The sequence below is a fragment of the Pelobates fuscus genome, chromosome 6 (genome assembly GCF_036172605.1).
Source record: "Pelobates fuscus isolate aPelFus1 chromosome 6, aPelFus1.pri, whole genome shotgun sequence".
Classification (NCBI taxonomy): domain Eukaryota; kingdom Metazoa; phylum Chordata; class Amphibia; order Anura; family Pelobatidae; genus Pelobates; species Pelobates fuscus.
In genome coordinates this window covers 46,342,079-46,362,586 of record NC_086322.1, presented here as the reverse complement: position 1 = coordinate 46,362,586, position 20,508 = coordinate 46,342,079, and the positions used below count along the sequence as shown (strand labels likewise).

The following is a 20,508-nucleotide window of genomic DNA, read 5'->3' as shown; positions in this document are numbered from 1 at the left end:
TGGCCAGGGGTGTGTTTGACTTGTGCTGGCTCTGCCTCCTTGACAGTATCAGCCAATCCAATAGGAAAGCATTGTTATTGGCTCAGAGAATCACTTCTGATGATGCCAAGCAGACAGATCATGGGCAGAGCCAGCAGCAGACTTGAATAAAAGTAAGATTGTACTATATTAAGAGTGCCTTGGTGGTGGTTATAACACTGTAGGGTCAGGAAAACGTTTGTGTTCCTGACCCTATACTTTAACTCCCGCTGGATTGCTCGAATATCTAACTATAGGATGCTAGAGTAATACCGATTTATTCTTCTAGATTGTAAAACTTGAAGAAAACATTGAGAAGTTGACTGAAAAAATACAAAGGTATGTTTATTATAGTTTATTTTTTTACTATCAACTCAAAGGATGTGTAATAGTTACAATTTGACTGAAACCTGGAACTGTCAATAAGAATTTTCCAAAACTTGCTTCTCCTCACTCACAGACTAATTATCCTGACCAGTGACTAGGTAATTAACATCTCATTTGATAAAAACCTTTTTCATTTTATATCCGACCTCTCCTATTTGTTTGTGCTATCCTCACCATTCCCCTTTCCATCTTTTCCCAAAATAACATATATTTTTCAGTTTATATTAGTTTACTATTTATTTAGGTCTTAAGTTTGAAAATTCTTCCAATCCACTTACAATGTTCTAAATTTTGAGGAGCATTGTTTATGCATTTTTACCTATAGAGAATTGAACGAAGTATAAAATGTTTTTCCCAGATCATATTTTCAGGCACAAATTTAATGTCATCTTGCAGTTGTTGTGTCACCCTAGTGTCATAAAATTACACATAATGACCTCTATTCACCAACTCCCCAGTCTGGTCAGCAATTATGGCTTTGGCGATTGATTACCAGGTCTGTGGAGTCAAAATTAGAGTTGTGGAGCAATTTTAAGTGGATTTGAAGTTAAATATAAACTATTTAAAATAAATACTATTTTATGAGGGCATGTAATGCAAATGCATTTTTTTTGCATAAAAATGATGTTAGGGGGCGGGGCCTGACCGCTGAGCTGAGTGGACGCAGGCAGCAACATCTCCTGTGCCACTCGACACTCTAAGCTTCATCTGCCAACACAGACACCCAAAACGCCATTTGGAAACTGACAATAGGCAGAGGAAACTAAGACCTACACAAAGATACCTCAAACGTTGATGTACCGCTCGGCACCAACATGCGGCCTACTCACACAAGCGGCATGGGAGAGACGGACGCTCTCCCGCCGCTTTTATACCAGGCTGACCTACTGCAGAGCCTACGTTCCCCCCCCTATGGACCGGCGGGGGTCATCCCGGTCCATATTACACAGGGTCACAAGCAGGGCCGGCGCTACCTGTTAGGCGGACTAGGCAGCCGCCTAGGGCGCCCCTTGGGAAGGGGCGCCGCCAGGAGCGCCGGCCCCCCTCAAGCTGCAGCCGCCCGAGCGCTCTGCAGAGAGCCTCAGGCGGCTGCAGCTTTGCCCGGGCTGGTGCGTCCATGAGGGCGCACCGCCCGGGCGCAGCATGAGGAGAGGGGCTGACAGGAGGGACTCACTGTAGCGTGGCCGAGCGCTGTATGGTCCGCGGGTACAGGGAGCATCTCTCTCCTGTACCCGGCCGGACTAACAGGAAGTGAACCCTGAGTGTGCACTTCCTGTTAGTCCGGCCGGGTACAGGAAACAAAAGCTCCCTGTACCCGCGGACCATACAGAGCTCGGCCACGCTACAAGAGAGGTGGGGGGAGAAAGAGAGTGAGGAGGAAGGAGGGGGGAGAAAGAGAGTGGGGAGGGGGGAGAAAGAGAGTGGGGAGGGGGGAGAAAGAGAGTGGGGAGGGGGGAGAAAGAGAGTGGGGAGGGGGAGAAAGAGAGTGGGGAGGGGGAGAAAGAGAGTGGGGAGGGGGAGGGGGAGAAAGAGAGTGGGGAGGGGGAGAAAGAGAGTGGGGAAGGGGAGGGGAGAAAGAGAGTGGGAGGGGGAGAAAGAGAGTGGGGAGGGAGGAGGAGAAAGAGAGTGGGGAGGGAGGGGGAGAAAGAGAGTGGGGAGGGAGGGAGGGGGGAGAAAGAGAGTGGGGAGGGAGGGAAGGGGGAGAAAGAGAGTGGGGAGGGAGGGAAGGGGGAGAAAGAGAGTGGGGAGGGAGGGAAGGGGAGAAAGAGAGTGGGGAGGGAGGGAGGGAAGGGGGAGAAAGAGAGTGGGGAGGGAGGGAGGGAAGGGGGAGAAAGAGAGTGGGGAGGGAGGGAAGGGGGAGAAAGAGAGTGGGGAGGGAGGGAAGGGGGAGAAAGAGAGTGGGGAGGGAGGGAAGGGGGAGAAAGAGATTGACATCCATCATGCAACCCTTACACACACAGAAACACACAATGCATTCCTTACAGACGCACACACTGCATCCCGTACATACACAGAAACACACCTTGCAGCCCTTACACGTACAAACACAGATTCACACAATGCATTCCTTACACACATATCAGGACATCCCCTACACACTCCACCCCCTGTGAACAAACTCATTGGTGGAACATGAAGGTGGACCCTGAGCTGTGTAAAGGGCCCCCAAAAAAGGGAGCTGCTTCCCGTTCTCCCAGAACATTGATTTTTGTGACCACAGTTACAAACAGCCTCCAGGGATCCTGTTCTACACCAAACCAGTGGTGCCAGACTGCAGCTAGAGCCCATCATCATCCTCATCTAGTTGTAAGTAGGCAATCTAGTATATTACTCGTGGCACTAATCTCTAATTTACCTCACATTAAAGAAACACTATAGTCCCCAGAACCACTGCAGCTTAATGTAGTGGTTCTGGTGTCTATAGCCTGTCCCTGCAGGCCTTTTAATGTAAACACGGCGGCACTGCAGCACTTGCGTTAGTTAACATGGCAGATCATATGGGCGGGGCATTGTGATGTCACATGGGGGGGGGCTAGGGAGGCAAAATCCTTGCACTGGCCCTGAGTCAGATCATATCCTCTTCCTCGTGGTTCCGGCTCTCAGTTAGTGAGTCGGAGCACAGGCTCAGAGATTCTCAGCCTGCGCTCTGACAACATTGAAAGTCAAAGCCGTGAAGGAGCGGGTATGGCAAAGAGCTACTGATCAGCATTACATCAATATCAGTTATAAAACCAGGAAAAGGTGGGCATGGATGGTGAACTGATTTGGTGGTGCAATGGGCCACTTGACTGGTTTTGCCCCCCAGGCCTAAGGCTGCCAGCCCTCCCCTGAACCGTGGCATGGACAATAGCTCATTTTTTTTTATTTTTTTTTAATAAATACAGGCTTATGTTAAAGATTTACGGACATAAAAGTTGAGTTACGGACATAAAAACTAGGTATTGCAGACTTTAGATTTTAATGTGAGGTAAATTATAGATTAGTGTCACTAATAATATACTAGATTGCCTACTTACAACCAGATGAGGATGGTGATGGGCTGCAGTTTGGCTCCACTGGTCTGGTGTAGAACAGGATGTCTGGAGGCTGTTTGTAACTGTGGTCACAAAATTCAAAGTTCTAGTAGAATGGGAAGCAGCTCCATTTTTTGGGGGGCCCCTTACACAGCTCAAGGTCTGGGCCCCAGGGCCTGACGGTGAGTATGCCCATAAGGCCCACCTAAAAGTCCACCTACATGTTCCACCCATGAGTTCGCTCACAGCGAGTGGAGTGTGTAGGGGATGTGTTATTGTAGAGGATCTAATGTATGTGCTTATGGTATGTAGTGTATAGGGATACCAGTTTGTGTAGGTGATGCAGTGTGTTTGTGTATAAGGGATGTATTGTGTGAATCTGTGTTTGTATGCATAAGGGATGCAAGGTGTGTGTCTGTAAGAGTGTGCATTGAGTGTGTGTAAGAAATGCATTGTGTTTCTGAGTATATGTAAGAGAAGCAGTGTGTGTGTTTTCATGTGTGTGTGTAAGGGTTTGCATTGTGTGTTTCTGTGTATCTGTGCAAAGGATGCATTGCCTTTGTGTGTAATAGATGCATTGTGTGTTTCTCTGCGTGTAAGGGAAGCATGTTGTGTTTCTGTGTGTGTAGGGATGCATTGTGTGTTTCTGTGTATGTATAGGGATGCATTGTGTGTGTGCGCGTGTAGTGTGAAAGAGCTCCCTGTCCAGCCCCCTGTCCTGCCCCTTAGTGGTCTCTCCTCTCCCCTAGCGGTACCTTCTCACACCCACCCACCCTCCCTGTGCTCTTCTCATCCCTCCCCTCCCCCCCCCAAACCTCTGGTCTTCTTTTCACCCTCCCTGTTTTCTTCTCACTCCTCCCCATGTGTTCTCCTCACTCCCCCCATGTGTTCTCCTCACTCCTCCCCATGTGTTCTCCTAACTCCCCCACCCTCCCTGTGTTCTCCTCATCTCCCCTTCTCCCCCCTCCTCCCTGTGTTCTTCTTACTCTCCCCTCCTCTCTGTGTTCTTCTTACCACCCGTGTTCTTCTTAATCCCCCACCCCCCTGTTCTTCTTAATCACCCCCCCGTTCTTAATTACCCCACCCCCATGTTCTTCTTAATCACCCCTCCCTGTTCTTCTTAATCACCCCACCCTCCTGTTCTTCCTAATCACCCCATCCCCCCTGTTCTTCTTAATTACCCCTCCCTGTTCTTCTTAATTACCCCTCCCTGTTCTTCTTAATTACCCCTCTTGTTCTTCTTAATCACCCTCCCCTGTTCTTCTTAATCACCCTACCCCCCTGTTCTTCTTAATCACCCCTCCCTGTTCTTCTTAATCACCCCCCTGTTCTTAATCCCCCCACCCCTCCCCCTTCTAAATCTCCCCCACCCCTCCCCTTCTTCTTAATCACCCCACCCCTCTTCTTAATCCCCCCACTCCTCCCCCTTCTTTTTAATCCCCCCACCCCTCCCCCTTCTTCTTAATCCCCACACCCTTCGTCTTAATCCCCCACTCCTCCCCTTATTTTTAATTGCCCCCACTTCTCCCCTTCTTCTTAATCCTCCCACCCCTCCCCCTTCTTCTTAATCCTCCCACTCCTCCCCCTTCTTCTTAATTCCCCCACTCCTCCCCCTTCTTCTTAACCCCCCACTCCTCCCCCTTCTTTTTAATCCCCCCACCCCTCCCCCTCCTTCTTAATCCCCCACTCCTCCCCTTCTTCTTAATCCCCCCACCCTTCTTCTTAATCCCCCTTCTTCTTAATCCCCCCACTCCTCCCCCTTCTTTTTAATCCCCCCACTCCTTACCCTTCTTCTTAATCCCCCCACTCCTCCCCCTTCTTTTTAATCACCCCTCCCCCTTCTTTTTAATCCCCCCACTCCTCCCCCTTCTTCTTAATCCCACCACTCCTCCCCCTTCTTCTTAATCCCCCCACCCTTCCCCCTTCTTCTTAATCCCCCCACTCCTCCCCCTTCTTTTTAATCACCCCTCCCCCTTCTTTTTAATCCTCCCACTCCTCCACCTTCTTCTTAATACCCCCACTCCTCCCCTTCTTCTTAACCCCCACTCCTCCCCCTTCTTTTCAATCCCCCCACCCCTCCCCCTCCTTCTTAATCCCCCCACTCCTCCCCTTCTTCTTAATCCCCCCACCCTTCTTCTTAATCCCCCCACTCCTCCCCCCTTCTTTTTAATCCCCCCACTCCTCACCCTTCTTCTTAATCCCCCCACCCCCCTTCTTTTTAATCACCCCCCCTTCTTTTTAACCCCCCCCACCCCTCCCCCTTCTTCTTAATCCCCCCACTCCTCCCCCTTCTTCTTAATCCCCCCACTCCTACCCCTTCTTTTTAATCACCCCTCCCCCTTCTTTTTAATCCCCCCACCCCTCCCCCTTCTTTTTAATCCCCCCACCCCTCCCCCTTCTTCTTAATCCCCCCACTCCTCCCCCTTCTTCTTAACCCTCCCACTCCTCCCCCTTCTTCTTAATCCTCCCACTCCTCCCCCTTCTTCTTAATCCCCCACTCCTCCCCCTTCTTCTTAATCCCCCCACTCCTCCCCCTTCTTCTTAATCCCCCCACTCCTCCCCCTTCTTCTTAATCCCCCACTCCTCCCCCTTCTTAATCCCCCCACCCTTCCTCCTTCTTCTTAATCCCCCACTCCTCCCCCTTCTTCTTATTCCCCCACTCCTCCCCCTTCTTTTTAATCCCTCCACCCCTCCCCCTTCTTAACTTCTTAATCCTCCCACCCCTCCCCCTTCTTCTTAATCCTCCCACTCCTCCCCCTTCTTCTTAATCCTCCCACTCCTCCCCCTTCTTCATAATCCCCCCACCCCTCCCCCTTCTTCTTATTCCTCCCACTCCTCCCCCTTCTTCATAATCCCAATCCCCCCACTCCTCCCCCCTTCTTCTTACCCCCCCCCCCTCCCCTCCTCTCCCCTCCCCTGTAGCGTGGCCGATCTGCTCTCCGGTCCGCGGTGCCCGGCCGGACTGATAGGAAGGTGCACGCTCAGTCTGCACTTCCTATCAGTCCGGCCGGTTACAGGAAACAGAAACTCCGCGCGGAACAGGCGTTTCTGTTTCCTGTACCCAGCCGGACTGATAGGAACTGCACACTGAGTGTGCACCTTCCTATCACTCCGGCCGGGCACCACGGACCGGAGAGCAGCTCAGCCACGCTACAGGGGAGGGGAGGAGAGAAGCAGCTGCAGCCGCCTTTACAGAGCGCTTTACAGAGCGCTCAGGCGGCTGCAGCATTTAAAGGGCCGGCCCGCCGCGGCCGGTCTTAAAATTATTTAATTATTTAAATTATATCGCCCCTGCCACGGTTTGACCTGTCTATGTACACATGTACGCTGTTGTGGCGTTTGTCGTTGTTTCTGTACTCACCTGCTCAACAAAAATAAAGAATTTAAAAAAAAAAAGGATGAGTTAAAGCTACTTATTGTGATTTTGAAACTAGGAGGTAGTGCACATTTATTGGTGGGAGAGCATACACACATCTCTCTCACAGCTCTATTGAATAAACAGAGGCACATCCAACAAGTTTAAAACAAAATGTTTTGTTTTTCAGCATAGGAACATCCATTCCTATAAAATTAAAAATACTATAAATACATATCAGAAATCCCACTTTTAATTCACTGCTACATACTGACCCTGTAACATTGAACCTAAATGTATTTGTTCAAATGCAGAAAAAACTGACCTTTCTTCAAAACTTGCCAGCTTTATTTTATGTAGCGATTTTTTTCGTTTGTACAAATTACTGCAGCCAATTATTTTGTTATTTATTGTTTTACAGTGTCAGCCAAAAACCTACCCCGTCGTCTTATCGAATTCAAGTTCCAAATACAGTAAAAACATCTAGCTCATGTAAGCAGACATCCACAAATTGTAAAATATGTAATTTTTGAGAGTATTTCATTAAAGGGACTAGATTTAAACCGTAAGCAGTGCATTCAAAATATGTAAAAACAATTAATATGTAAATAGTAATTCATACTTGAAGTTCCTGCATTTCCTGCAAAACTCTAAATATGCAATGAGCTCCCAAACAAACAGGAAGTGATTGATGTGTACTACTGAGCATAGACATAGAATACATAGACGCCGCATTCTCTGCTGAGCGGCGAGAAATGCGGCAGTCATCTTGGACCGGTCGCTGCTCTAATGAAGCTATTGAAGAAACCTTGCACTAAAGGTGAGTGAAGGACTTGGGGCACTTATAGCCATTAATGCCCCTACCCCTTGGTGCCCCTACCCCTTCCCCATGTCATTAATGCCCCTACCCCTAATCCTTAATACCCCTACACACACAGTGTTAATACCCCTATCCCAGCACTCATAGTCCTTAATACCCCTACCCCAGCACAGGGGTATTAACACTGTAGGGGTAGGGGTATTAACACCATAGGGATAGGGGTATTAAGGATTAGGGATAGGGGCATTAATGACATGGGGTAGGGGTACTAAGGGGTAGGGGCATTAAGGGCTATAAGTGCCCCAAGTCCTTCACTTACCTTTAGTGAGATGGGCTTTCCAAGGGTTCTTAAATAGCTTCAGTAGAGCGGTGACCGGTCCAAGATGGCAGCCGCATTTCTCACCGCTCAGCAGAGAATTCCATAGACGTGCGGCATCTAGGTATTCTATATCTATGCTACTGAGCTTATCTCATAAGAAGTGCCTTATGGGGAAAGCAATAGTTAATGGGAGTTGTAGTTTGAATGATAGTTTGTTTTTTACTGTAGAAAACGGTTGAACTGCAACTACAGCACTTCAGAAACATGAAATGTCATAACATCATGTACAACAATATGAAAAAGGGAAACACGGCATGTTGGGAAGAAAACACAGAACTGGGGTAGGCTTATGCATCATAGTTTAGTAAAATATTAGATGAACCCTGCAGTGATAATTATTGCAATTTTTTATAAACTTCAATAATTACCTGCCAAGGTTAAGTCTGTCTCTTGTGGCTGTCTACTAGACAGCCCTAGAGGGAGTTCCGGGCTACTTTTGGTCGCCTAACTAACGCTGGACGTTCTCACGCTATGCATGAGAACATCCATCGTCTCTTGAAACCCCATAGGAAAGCATTATATAATGCCTTCCTGTGGGGGAAGTCCTAATGCGGCATTACTTCCCCGGTGGGGGAAGAGCAGAGACGGAGCCTGAACCAGCACCAAGGGACAACAGCGCTGGAATCAGGTAAGTGACAGAAGGGGGTATTTACTATAGAAAACCTGCTCAACATAACTTAAATGAGCACTATAGTCAAACTATAAAAGCAAGAAAGACAGGTCCCCATGCCTTTATTCTTGCTTTTATATTATTTTTCCATTAAAATAAAAACAAATTTGAGTGCTTTTTATCATATAAACTTACCTCCATTCCAGCGCCGAGCTCGTTGGCAGGCCACGCCCCCTTTCCCAGTCAAAATAACAAAATAGCACTGCTCAATCAGACTCTCTTGGAGAAGCATCATCGCTCTCTGGTGCGCATGCATGGCTTCCCGCTGCACCAACCTCGTTCTTCATAGCGCGGCATTGAATGCCGTTCTATGAATGAACTGAGCGCTCTACCGCACATGTGCAAGTTATGCCCGTTTTTCTCGCCCCCCTCCTCCTGTAACTCTCCTTAGCCCAAAGTTTGTGTACAAACACTATATATAGAGATGTCTCTATATATAGTGTTTGTATACAAACACACACATTGTAAGTAAATATTGTAAACATACACACACTATATCTATCTATATCTATTTCTGTCTCTATTTCTACCTATCGATCTGACTCAGTCACTCAGGCTCACTCTCACACTCACTCACTTTTACTTACAAACACTCTCACTTTTACTCACTGTCACTCACACTTACTCTCTCTCTCTCACTTTTACTCACACTCACTGTCTCACTCTCTCTCACTTTTACTCACTATTTTACTAACTCACATTCACTTTCTCTCACTCTTTTACTCTCGCACGCTCTCTCACTTTTACTCTCACTCACACACTCACTTTCTCACTCACACTCTCTTTCCCAATCTCACTCTCACTCACTCGCACACTCACTCTTTCTCAATCTCATTCACTTATTTAAAAAAAAAGTGTATTTACTGTTTGAAGTCAGTGGATCCTCCTGTTCGCTCTCCTGCCTTCAGCCTGTCAGCCAGAGCCGGCACTGTTGAATTTGGCTGCTGACAGCCTCCGGGGTTACTACAGGACATAGCAGACGCGTTCACTGTTCCTGCTATGTTCTGATGGCACGTTTGATGTCTTCAACCAAGCATGAAAATGTCAAATGTGAGTACTGCGCATCAGGCAGGACTTAACTCGAAAGTCCCTCTGGTGGCCGTCTGAGTGACTGCCACTGGAGGTGTTCCTAAGTTCTAAGGTAAACACTGTATTTTCTCAGAAAATACAGTGTATACATGAAAAGGCCCGCAGGGAGCTATTGTGCTTAACTGAACAACCCATTAAGCTGAAGTTGTTCAGGTGACTACAGTGTCACTTTAATGTAAATTAGCACAAGGTTGGATACCAAGCTAGCCATGTCCCGTTCCTTGTCCTCACTGATGTCATTGAAGGTCTCTTCCTCCACCCAGCCACGTCAACCCCGAAAGGTGACAACAAGCCCCCTGGGATGCCTGCTGTGTTTGGTCTTCCACCTCCTCAAAGCCATCTTCCTCCTCTGACTCCTCTTCTTCAGACTCCTCTCTCTGCATTATTATAAGGTGTGTTAAGTAGTACTATTCCTATCAGTTTAATCCCTGTTACGTCCCCTATCAGGGGACGTGTATATGGCATCGATTTTAGGAACCGGGAGATGGAAAAAGATGCTTGGTTGGTACTCCTACTTCAAATTTGGGGCACTGCGCGTGTAATCTAATGTGCCACCAGATAGGAGTGGTGTGTTAAGTAGTCCCCCTCATCAGGCCTTTTTTAGTCGAATGTATCGCCCACTGTCAGTCCCTTCGGGATCCATCCCTCATTCATCTTAATAAAGGTGAGGTAATATAGACTTTTTTGACCTAGGCGACTTCTCTTCTCAGTGACAATACCTCCTGCTGCACTGAAGGTCCTTTCTGACAGGACACTTGAAGCGGGGCAGCCCAGAAGTTCTATCGCAAATTGGGATAGCTCAGGCCACAGGTCAAGCCTGCACACCCAGTAGTCAAGGGGTTCATCGCTCCTCAGAGTGTCGATATCTACAGTTAAGGCGAGGTAGTCTGCTACCTGTCGGTCGAGTCGTTCTCTGAGGGTGGACCCCGAAGGGCTGTGGCGATGCGTAGGACTTAAAAAGCTCTGCATGTCCTCCATCAACAACACGTCTGTAAAGCATCCTGTCCTTGCCGGCATGGTCGTGGGAGGAGGAGGATTACTTTCACCTCTTCCCCTGTTAGATTCTCGTTGTGCTGTGACATCATCCTTATACGCTGTGTAAAGCATACTTTTTAATTTATTTTGGAACTGCTGCATCCTTTCCGACTTGCGGTAATTCGGTAACATTTCAGGCACTTTCTGCTTATACTGGGGGTCTAGTAGCGTGGACACCCAGTACAGGTCGTTCTCCTTCAGCCTTTTTATACGAGGGTCCCTCAACAGGCACGACAGCATGAAAGACCCCATTTGCACAAGGTTGGATGCGAGCTACTCATGTCCCGTTCCTTGTCCTCAGTGATCTCACTGAAGGTATGTTCTTCCCCCCAGCCACGTACAACACCACGGGTACTAGATAGGTGACAACGAGCACCCTGGGATGCCTGTTGTGGTTGGTCTTCCTCCTCCTCCTCAAAGCCACATTCCTCCTCTGACTCCTCTTCCTCACAATCCTCTTCCAGCGTTGCCACAGGTCCAGCAAGCGATGCTGATAAGGCTGTGTCTGGTGGTGATGGTGACCACAACTCTTCCTCTTCACGCTCATCTACGGCCTGATCCAGCACTCTTCATAGGGCACACTCCAGGAAGAAAACAAATGGTATGATGTTGCTGATGGTGCCTTCGGTGCGACTGACTATGTTTGTCACCTCCTCAAAAGGACGCATGAGCCTACAGGAATTGCGCATGAGCGTCCAGTAATGTTGCAAAAAAATTCCCAGCTCCGCAGAGGCTGTCCTAGCACCCCGGTCATACAAATACTCATTAATGGGTTTTTCTTGTTGGAGCAGGCAGTCGAACATTAGGAGTGTTGAATTCCAACGTGTCGGGCTGTCGCAAATCGAGCGCCTCACTGGCATGTTGTTTCGCCGCTGGATATCTGAAAAGTGCGCCATGGCCGTGTAGGAATGCCTGAAATGGCCACACACCTTCCTGGCCTGCTTCAGGACGTCCTGTAATCCTGGGTACTTATGCACAAAGCGTTGTACGATCAGATAACACACATGTGCCACGCACGGCACATGTGTCAACTTGCCCAAATTCAATGCCGCCAACAAATTTCTTCCATTGTCACAAACCACTTTGCCGATCTCCAGTTGCTGCGGAGTCAGCCACTGATCCTCCTGTGCGTTCAGGGTGGACAGGAGTGCTGGTCCGGTGTGACTCTCTGCTTTCAGGCAAGTCAACCCCAAGACGGCGTGACACTTCCGTATCCGGGATGTGGAATAGTACCTGGGGAGCTGGGGGGGTGCCGTTGATGTGGAGCAAGACGCAGCAGCAGAAGAGGACTCAGCCGAGGAGATTATGGAAGAGGATGGAGTAGGAGGAGTAGAGGAGGTGGCAGCAGGCCTGCCTGCAAGTCGTGGCGGTGTCACCAACTCCTCTGCAGAGCCACGCATTCCATGCTTGGCAGCCGTCAGCAGGTTTACCCAATGCGCAGTGTAGGTGATATACCTGCCCTGACCATGTTTTTCAGACCAGGTATCAGTGGTCAGATGGACCCTTGTCCCAACACTGTGTGCCAGACATGCCATTACTGCCTTTTGCACGATCGAGTACAGGTTGGGGATTGCCTTTTGTGCAAAGAAATTTCGTCCGGGTACCTTCCACTGCGGTGTCCCAATAGCTACAAATTTTTGGAACGCCTCAGCTTGTATGGTAAAAGCTGGCGTGCTATGAGTTCAGACAAGCCAGATGTCAGATGCTGGGCAAGGGGGTGACTTTGTGACATTGGCTTCTTACGCTCAAACATGTCCTTGACAGACACCTGACTGTGGGCAGATGAGCAGGTGAGAGACGGAGTGGCGGATGGTTGAGAGGGGGCAAGGAGGACAGCAGTGGTTGACGTGGCTTAAGATGCTGGACCAGGAGGAGGATGGCGGTTTTGCGTTTGTGTGCTGCTTGAACTCGTGTTGATCCCATAGGCGTTTGTGATGTGCGATCATGTGCCTTCGCAAAGCAGTTGTACCTAGGTGGGTGTTGGACTTCCCACGACTCACTTTCTTTTGGCACAGGTTGCAAATGGCATCGCTGTTGTCAGAGGCAGACACACAAAAAAAATGCTACACTGCTGAGTTCTGCAATGACTGCATTCTGGTGGTGGCAACAGCATGCATTGATTGGCGTGCTGTGTGGCTGACTCCGGGTGCCGATGCATGCTGTCTGACTGTGCCACTTGCTCCTCGCGACGACCTCCCCCTGCTTCCAACTCGTCTCCTCCTCCTCTCTGTCTCCATCTGAACTTTCCCCCTGTTCTTCTTCTCTTCTAGCGGGCACCCACGTGACATCCACGGACGCATCGTCCTCATCAACCGCTTCACTTGTATCTGACAACTCAGCAAAGGAAGCAGCAGCGGGTACAACATCATCATCATCATCACACCGTACGTCCATGTGTGTAATGCTGCCTGACTGAGACATATCCCTGTTATCTACATCCTCTGGCAATAATGCTTGCACATCACTCATTTCTACCAACTGATGTTGGAACTCCTCTGACATATCAAGTGAAGCGGCTGTGGTGCTAGTGTTGGTGGTGGCGGCAGGCGGGCGAGTGGTAACTTGAGAGGTGCCCGAAGCTAAGCTGGAGGAGGATGGTGCGTCAAGGTTCCGAGCAGAAGCTGTAGAAGAATGGGTGTCCTGTGTTAGCCAGTCAACTATGTCCTCAGAACTTTTCGAGTTCAGGGTACGTGGCCTCTGAACACTGGGCATTATTCTAGGGCCAGAGGGAATCACAGCACCACGACCACGATGGCCCCTGAGGGGTGGCCTGCCTCTGCCTGTCATTTTTTTTTGATTAGTGGTACTATGCGTGCAAGCTACTGTGACAACAGATATGAGTGGCACTGTGCACTGGCAGAAGTTGGCAGAGTAGACGCTGTAGGCCTGACACACACGCTTGCAGACAACTAACTGCTATTCAATCTATTACAGTCAAAATTGTATTTTTTTTTTAAATGTACACTACTGTTACACCAGATATGAGTTGCACTGGTGTGACACTGTGCCCTGGCAGGCCCTGAAACGCACACATGTGAAGGAAACTGACTGCTATTATATTACAGTCAAAAAAGTTGTTTTTTTTTAAATGCAAGCTATTGTGACACCAGATATGAGTGGTGGCACTGGGCAAGTGGGCACAGTATACGCTGTGAGCCTGACACACACGGTGGCAGGCAGGCAGGCAACTGCAATTAGATTACACAGGAAAAAAAAAAGCAGACTGATGTTCTAGCCCTAAAAATGGCTTTTTTGGGGTGCTGTCCTTACAACAGATATCAGATGAGTCCTTCAGGACTGTAGTGGACACTGAATACACTAGCCTAGCTATCAATTTCCCTATTAAATCAGCAGCAGCACACTGTCCCTCCTCTCACTAAGAATGCAGCTTTAGAATGAATCTAAAATGGATGCTGTCCAGGAGGTGGGAGGGTCTGGGAGGGAGGGTCTGCTGCTGATTGGCTGGAATGTGTCTGCTGACTGTGAGTTACAGGGTCAAAGTTTCCTCAATGATGATGAATAGGGGGCGGACCGAACATCGCATATGTTCGCCATCCGTGGCGAACGCGAACAAGCTATGTTTGCCAGGAACTATTCACCAGCGAACCGTTCGGGACATCACTAAGAAACAGCTTTCCCTTCCAATGTACTGTTAGAAGCACAAGGCATTGTCAGCATGTATTTGGAAATACATGTTTTCAATGATAAAATGCGCTTGATTATAAAAGGCAACAAGCTTATAAAAATGTAAATATTTGGAAGAATATAATTTACTATGGGTTTGGGATGTGAATTTCACTTTAGCACCTTATAAATCAATTGGTGACGTCACTGCCTTACACATGGGAAACCAATGTTTGAGTGCTGTCTCTTTTCTATGATTGTAAAACGAGGCGGAATATGTCGGCGTTATATAATTGCTAATGAAAAAAGCAAACCTTATCTTACAGAAATTTTGGGAAAAAAAAATATACATAGTTCAACTGTTTTTGTAAAATACTATCACTACTTTTCAGTCTACATTTTGTAGCATATCAATGTTAGCACTCTAACAGTATCAAGGGCAGGGGTGTATTTGCCGCGAGGCAAACAAGGCATTTGCCTTGGGCGGCATTTTCCAGGGGGCGGCAAAAAAAGCCGCCCCCAAACGCCCAGGGCAAATGCCTTGTTAGCCTTGCGGCTAACAGACACCCTGGGCTGGTGGCTGCTGGGCGGGCGGGCGGCTGGCGAGGGAGCACTTCCTCTGAGCTGTCTGCTCAGCTCCCTCGCGCGCCGCAGAGTGAGGCTGGGAGCCGGAATATGACGTCATATTCCGGCTCCGCCTCCCAGCCTCACTCTGCGGCGCGCGAGGGAGCTGAGCAGATAGCTCAGAGGAAGTGCTCCCTCGCCAGCAACCAGCCCAGCAGCCCGACCGGCAGCCCCACTAGACCCCAGGGAGAGGGAGAACCCCCCCCCCCAGCATTCCCAAAGGTAAGGAGGCTGGGGGGGTAAATTAAAAAAAAAAAAAACGAGTTAATGTGAGTGAGTGTGTCTGTTAGTGTGTGTGTGTGTGTGTGTGTCTGTTAGTGTGTGAGTGTGTCTGTTAGTGTGTGTGTGTGTGTGTGTCTGACTGTGTGTGTCTGTTAGTGTGTGAGTGTGTCTGTTAGTGTGTGTGTGTGTGTGTGTGTGTGTCTGTTAGTGTGTGTGAGTGTGTCTGTTAGTGTGTGTGAGTGTGTCTGTTAGTGTGTGTGAGTGTGTCTGTTTGTCTGTTAGAGTGTGTGTGTGAGAGTGTGTCTGTTAGAGTGTGTGTGTGTCTGACTGTGTGTGTCTGTTAGTGTGTGTATGTCAGTGTGTGTGAGTGTGTCTGTTAGTGAGTGTGTGAGTGTGTCTGTTAGCAGCTAACAGACACACTCACACACTCACTAACAGACACACTCACTAACAGACACACTCACACTCACTAACAGACACACTCATACACTCACACACACACACTGACAGATACGCATCCATTAGCTAACAGTTAGCTAATGGATGCGTATCTGTCAGTGTGTGTGTATTTAGAAGGCGGGGGAAGGGTTGGGTGGGGGTGGCGGGGGGGGGGTGGGGGTGGGGGGGGCGCCTGAGTTTTGTCCTGCCTAGGGCAGCACAAAACCAGGATACACCCCTGATCAAGGGGCATAGGTTGTAAATTCAGAGAATTAAAACTTTAAGGCCAGAGCAGCCGAACTGAAAGTATAGGTGACGTAGAGGATATTTCTAGTTTGGCTATTTTGACCTTACATTTGAAATTCACCTTGAAATTCTGACTTAAGTGAATAACTCTAATAATTTTATTTTGACATTGGTATTGAGAATTTGATTACATGCCTGTCGAGAGTTCAAAAGATCATCTCTGACAAGTCTCCATGGTCTCCAAGGTTCTGCTGGGATTTCAGAAGACTTGTCTGTGCTCCACTTCCACTTCCTTAAAGTGCTTGATTAAAAAAAAAAAAAAAATACATCTCACACCACTGGCACTATGACGCAAGATATTGGGTGGTAGAGTAAGGGGAAAACAGAAGCTGCTACAGCATCAGAAGCACATACTCTGATTTGCTTTGCGTCTTCGCTGCCACTTCTATACTGTGAACGTCAGGGATCCCATCAAAAAAATCTTGGACCCATTACACACCCTCACACATACACACATACTCCTGGACACATGCAGATATACATTGCCAGGCAACACACATACAGCAAAGGAAAAAAGTATTTGATCCCCTGCTGATTTTGAACGTTTGCCCACTGGTAAAGAAATGACCCGTCTATAATTTTAATGTTGGGTGTATTTTAACAGTGAGAGACAGAATAAAAAAAAAAAAAAAAAAAAAAAGATTTCTGGCTCCCAGGTGTCTTTTATACAGGTAACAAGCTGAGATTAGGAGCACTCTCTCAGCTCGTTACCTGTATAAAAGACACCTGTCCACAGAAGCAATCAATCAGATTCCAAACTCTACCCCATGGCCAAAGAGCTATCCAAGGATGTCAGGGACAAGATTGTAGACCTGCACAAGGCTGGAATGGGCTACAAGACCATCGCCGAGCAGCTTGGTGAGAAGGTGACAACAGTTGGTGCGACTATTCGCAAATAGAAGAAACAAAATAACTGTCCGTCTCCCTCGGTCTGGTGCTCAATGCAAGATCTCACCTCGTGGAGTTTCAATGATCATGAGAACGGTGAGGAATCAACCCAGAACTACACGGGAGGATCTTGTTAATGATCTCAAGGCAGCTGGGATCATAGTCACCAAGAAAACAATTGGTAACACACTACGCCGTGAAGGACTAAAATAATACAACACCCGCAAGGTCGCCCTGCTCAAGAAAGCACATGTACAGGCCCATCTGAAGTTTGCCAGTAAACAACTGAATGATTCAGAGGAGAACTGGGTGAGAGTGTTGTGGTCAGATGAGACCAAAATCAAGCTCTTTGACTTTTAACTTAGCTTGCCGTATTTGGAGGAGAAGTAATGCTGCCTATGACCCCAAGAACACCATCCCCACCGTCATACATGGAGGTGGAAACATTATGCTTTGGTGGTGTTTTTCTGCTAAGGGGACAGGACAACTTCACCACATCAAAGGGATGATGGAGTAGCACCAAATTTTGGGTGAGAACCTCCTTCCCTCAGCCAGGGCATTGAAAATGGGTTGTGGATGGGAATTCCAGCATGACAATGACCCAAAACACACAGCCAATGCAACAAAGGAGTGGCTCAAGAACAAGTACATTAAGATCCTGGAGTGGCCTAGCCAGTCTCCAGACCTTAATCCCATTGAAAATCTGAGGAGGGAGCTGAAGGTTCGAGTTGCCAAACGTCAGACTCGAATCCTTAATGACATGGAAAGGATCTGCAAAGAGGAGTGGGATAAAATCCCTCCCGAGATGTGCACTAACCTGGTGGCCAACTACAAGAAGCATCTGACCTCTGTGATTGCCATCAAGGGTTTTGCCAGCAAGTACTAAGTCAAGGCGGTCAAATACTTATTTCACTCATTAACATGCAAATCAACTTATAACTTTTTTGACATGTGTTTTTCTGTATTTCTATAGGTTATTCTGTCTTTCGCTGTTAAAATACACCTGCCATTAAAATTATAGACTGATCATTTCTTTGTCAGTGGGCAAACGTTCAAAATCAGCAATTTTTTCCCCTCACTGTACATCTTGCAAATACACACAAATGTGCACTCCCAGACACACATACAGACATACACTATTAAAAACACACCCCAAGTACAAACACAGATACTACTCTACCACACAGAGATACATATTATATATGTAAAAGGCCATAGGCCTGAATTTGTGGGAGGAGATTTCCCTAGAAAAGCTCTACCCTCTGCTTACCTATGCTGGTTCCTGTTAGAGTGACCGTTGCCACGACAACCAGCACTTCCGTTTTTTCGGCCTTCCATTTTGCTCCAGCAGCAGCAACGGACTCTACGTCAGCCTCTGACCCGGCTTGCAGCTCTCCAAACCCGGCTCTGCTTCATTTGGGGCTCCAAATGCCCGCAGGGCCTCCTACCTGGTTCCCGTCTTCTGTAACCGGCTTCCTGCCGCGTGATGCAGCACGCTCACTTATGTACATGTGGGAACCCGTTCACGGTGTTCCCACGTTCGGGCCTAACATATGCTGGGATTGGCTCCCTCTTTTCGCTTTCTTATGCCGTTCGTCTAACTCCGTTCGTTTACATTACATCAAGTTAATGCATTCGTTAAAATGGTCATTCGTTTACATTTTTCATTTAATTCAATTCATATGAACCCATTTCGTTAAAATCAATTCGTATGAATCCATTTCGAATGAATCCAGTTCATTTATATCATTTCGTTAAAACATTTGTTTCAAAAGCCTTTTGTTTAAATTCCATTCATGTAAACCCTTTTGTTTAAATTCCTTTTGTTCAAATCCATTTAGTTTAATACTATTCATAAAATATTTTGTTTAAGTCACGGAAACTGTTCCCCTGTCTCTTACACTTGCATTAGGTCAATTAAGCCGCACGGTGTACACTATGTTATTCATATGTTGGCTATATCGTATGCCGTTAAAAACCCTAGAATATTTAAAGACTACCACTGTTATTTGTTTCTGCTATTTGTTGGAATCTGGCATAAGTCACAATTTATGTTGGGTAATTCACTTATTTGTGCAATTTAACTATTCAGTCTAAGCTATTCCTAAATATTAAATAAAATATCACAGACACTTCAGTTTGTTCTTGCACATATTTGTAGGTTAATTCCCTGGATTTTACGAGCCTGGCCACTGGTTCAGAGACGTGTGGCCTCAAGAGGCACTTGCCTTACCGACCTTCAGGGAAACTTCATCCCTTTTCGAGATCTATCCCATTGTAACAGCAGCACATACTTGGGGTCATCTGTGGGCCGGTATGGCATTTATGTGTTTCTTAGACAATTTGGCGGCTTGCGATATCATTAATAAAGGGCGCTCTTCCTCCTTAACCATCATGCGGTTAATACGGAGATTGAAATGGCTGGCCGCCAAATTACAATTCTTTCTAGTTTGTGAACACATCCCAGGCATCCCATTGTACAGCGCTACGGAATTTGATGGCGCTATATAAATAATAAAATAATAATAATAATAATAATCCAAAATACACCATCTGACGCATTGTCCCGATCAAACTTTCACGCATTCTACAAGGTGCACCCCTTCGCCAACCAGCTCTCATCCAGGATACCGACTTTTCCAGAGTTAACTTTGGATTAACTAAATTATTGACCCATGCACGGTCACTCTCATGAAACAATCTGTCTACCAGTACCAAAATAGCCCACAACAGGGCTTTGAGTGAGTTACACGTGTTGAGCCTCTTTTTTGGCCACCTACACTTAAAATTAACATATCACTATTAAATCACATCTTACAGGTTTACAGCACTACGTCCTCACAAATTTCCAATCACCCACCTTTCCTTCCTCAAAGGTATCAAGAATAGATCGACCTCCAACTAAGAATAGCTTACCCTTAGACTGTACCATATTCAGGTACAGGTCAGAACCATTGAATAACTCCTTTAATGTCCAGACTAACTCGGTCATCTAGTAGCCATTAACATCACACTCTACGGCCGCCTCAGACTCCGAGAGTCCACTGTGGTCTATCAATGGATGTCAGCTCCGGTTTTAAAAACTATCTAACAGAACCATACACGGTTACCACCACGTTAGTTCTTGACTCTCATCCAAACCAACCACACAACTACCTACCTACAATTCCTCCGTAACTACAAAGAATCTCTGGGTCCTGGTTATATACTCAACTTATTTCTATCCCTAACACTTCAAAGACCGGGAAGATAGAATCCTCGGTTTACAGCACTTTACTTCACCTCCTGAAAAGAACTCAGGAAGCCTTTAAATGTCTAGCATTGTAATAAATTATGAATAAAGTGTGTTTTCTGCAATATCTTTTGCCCTCTTTATTACAGGCCTACCCGTACGTTGGTTTCGGCACACCACTACCAACTTTTCCTCTTCCTTTTCATACAAATTAAGTTCCGACTACAAAAATATATATATATTTATATATATATATATATATCATTAAAGACACATAAAAATACACTGCTAGACACACAAATGCACACTGCCAAACACATGCACAGATTTATACACAGTCATACGTACACTGCCAGTAACTTACCGATATACATTGCCATACACGGAAATAAGCACTGCCACACATT

The 20,508-nt window shown here is 47.1% G+C and overlaps 1 protein-coding gene across 1 annotated transcript in view; it reads left to right on the top strand.

The window, feature by feature from the left end:
- The window catches only part of RNF212 (ring finger protein 212), a 51,797-nt gene that overhangs the window by 20,237 nt on the left and 11,052 nt on the right, over positions 1-20,508 (top strand). Inside the window, exons 5-6 of the mRNA XM_063425758.1 lie at positions 308-357; positions 7,196-7,266. Of these exons, the coding sequence (XP_063281828.1) occupies positions 308-357; positions 7,196-7,266 (121 nt within the window). The remainder of the gene's footprint in view (positions 1-307; positions 358-7,195; positions 7,267-20,508) is intronic.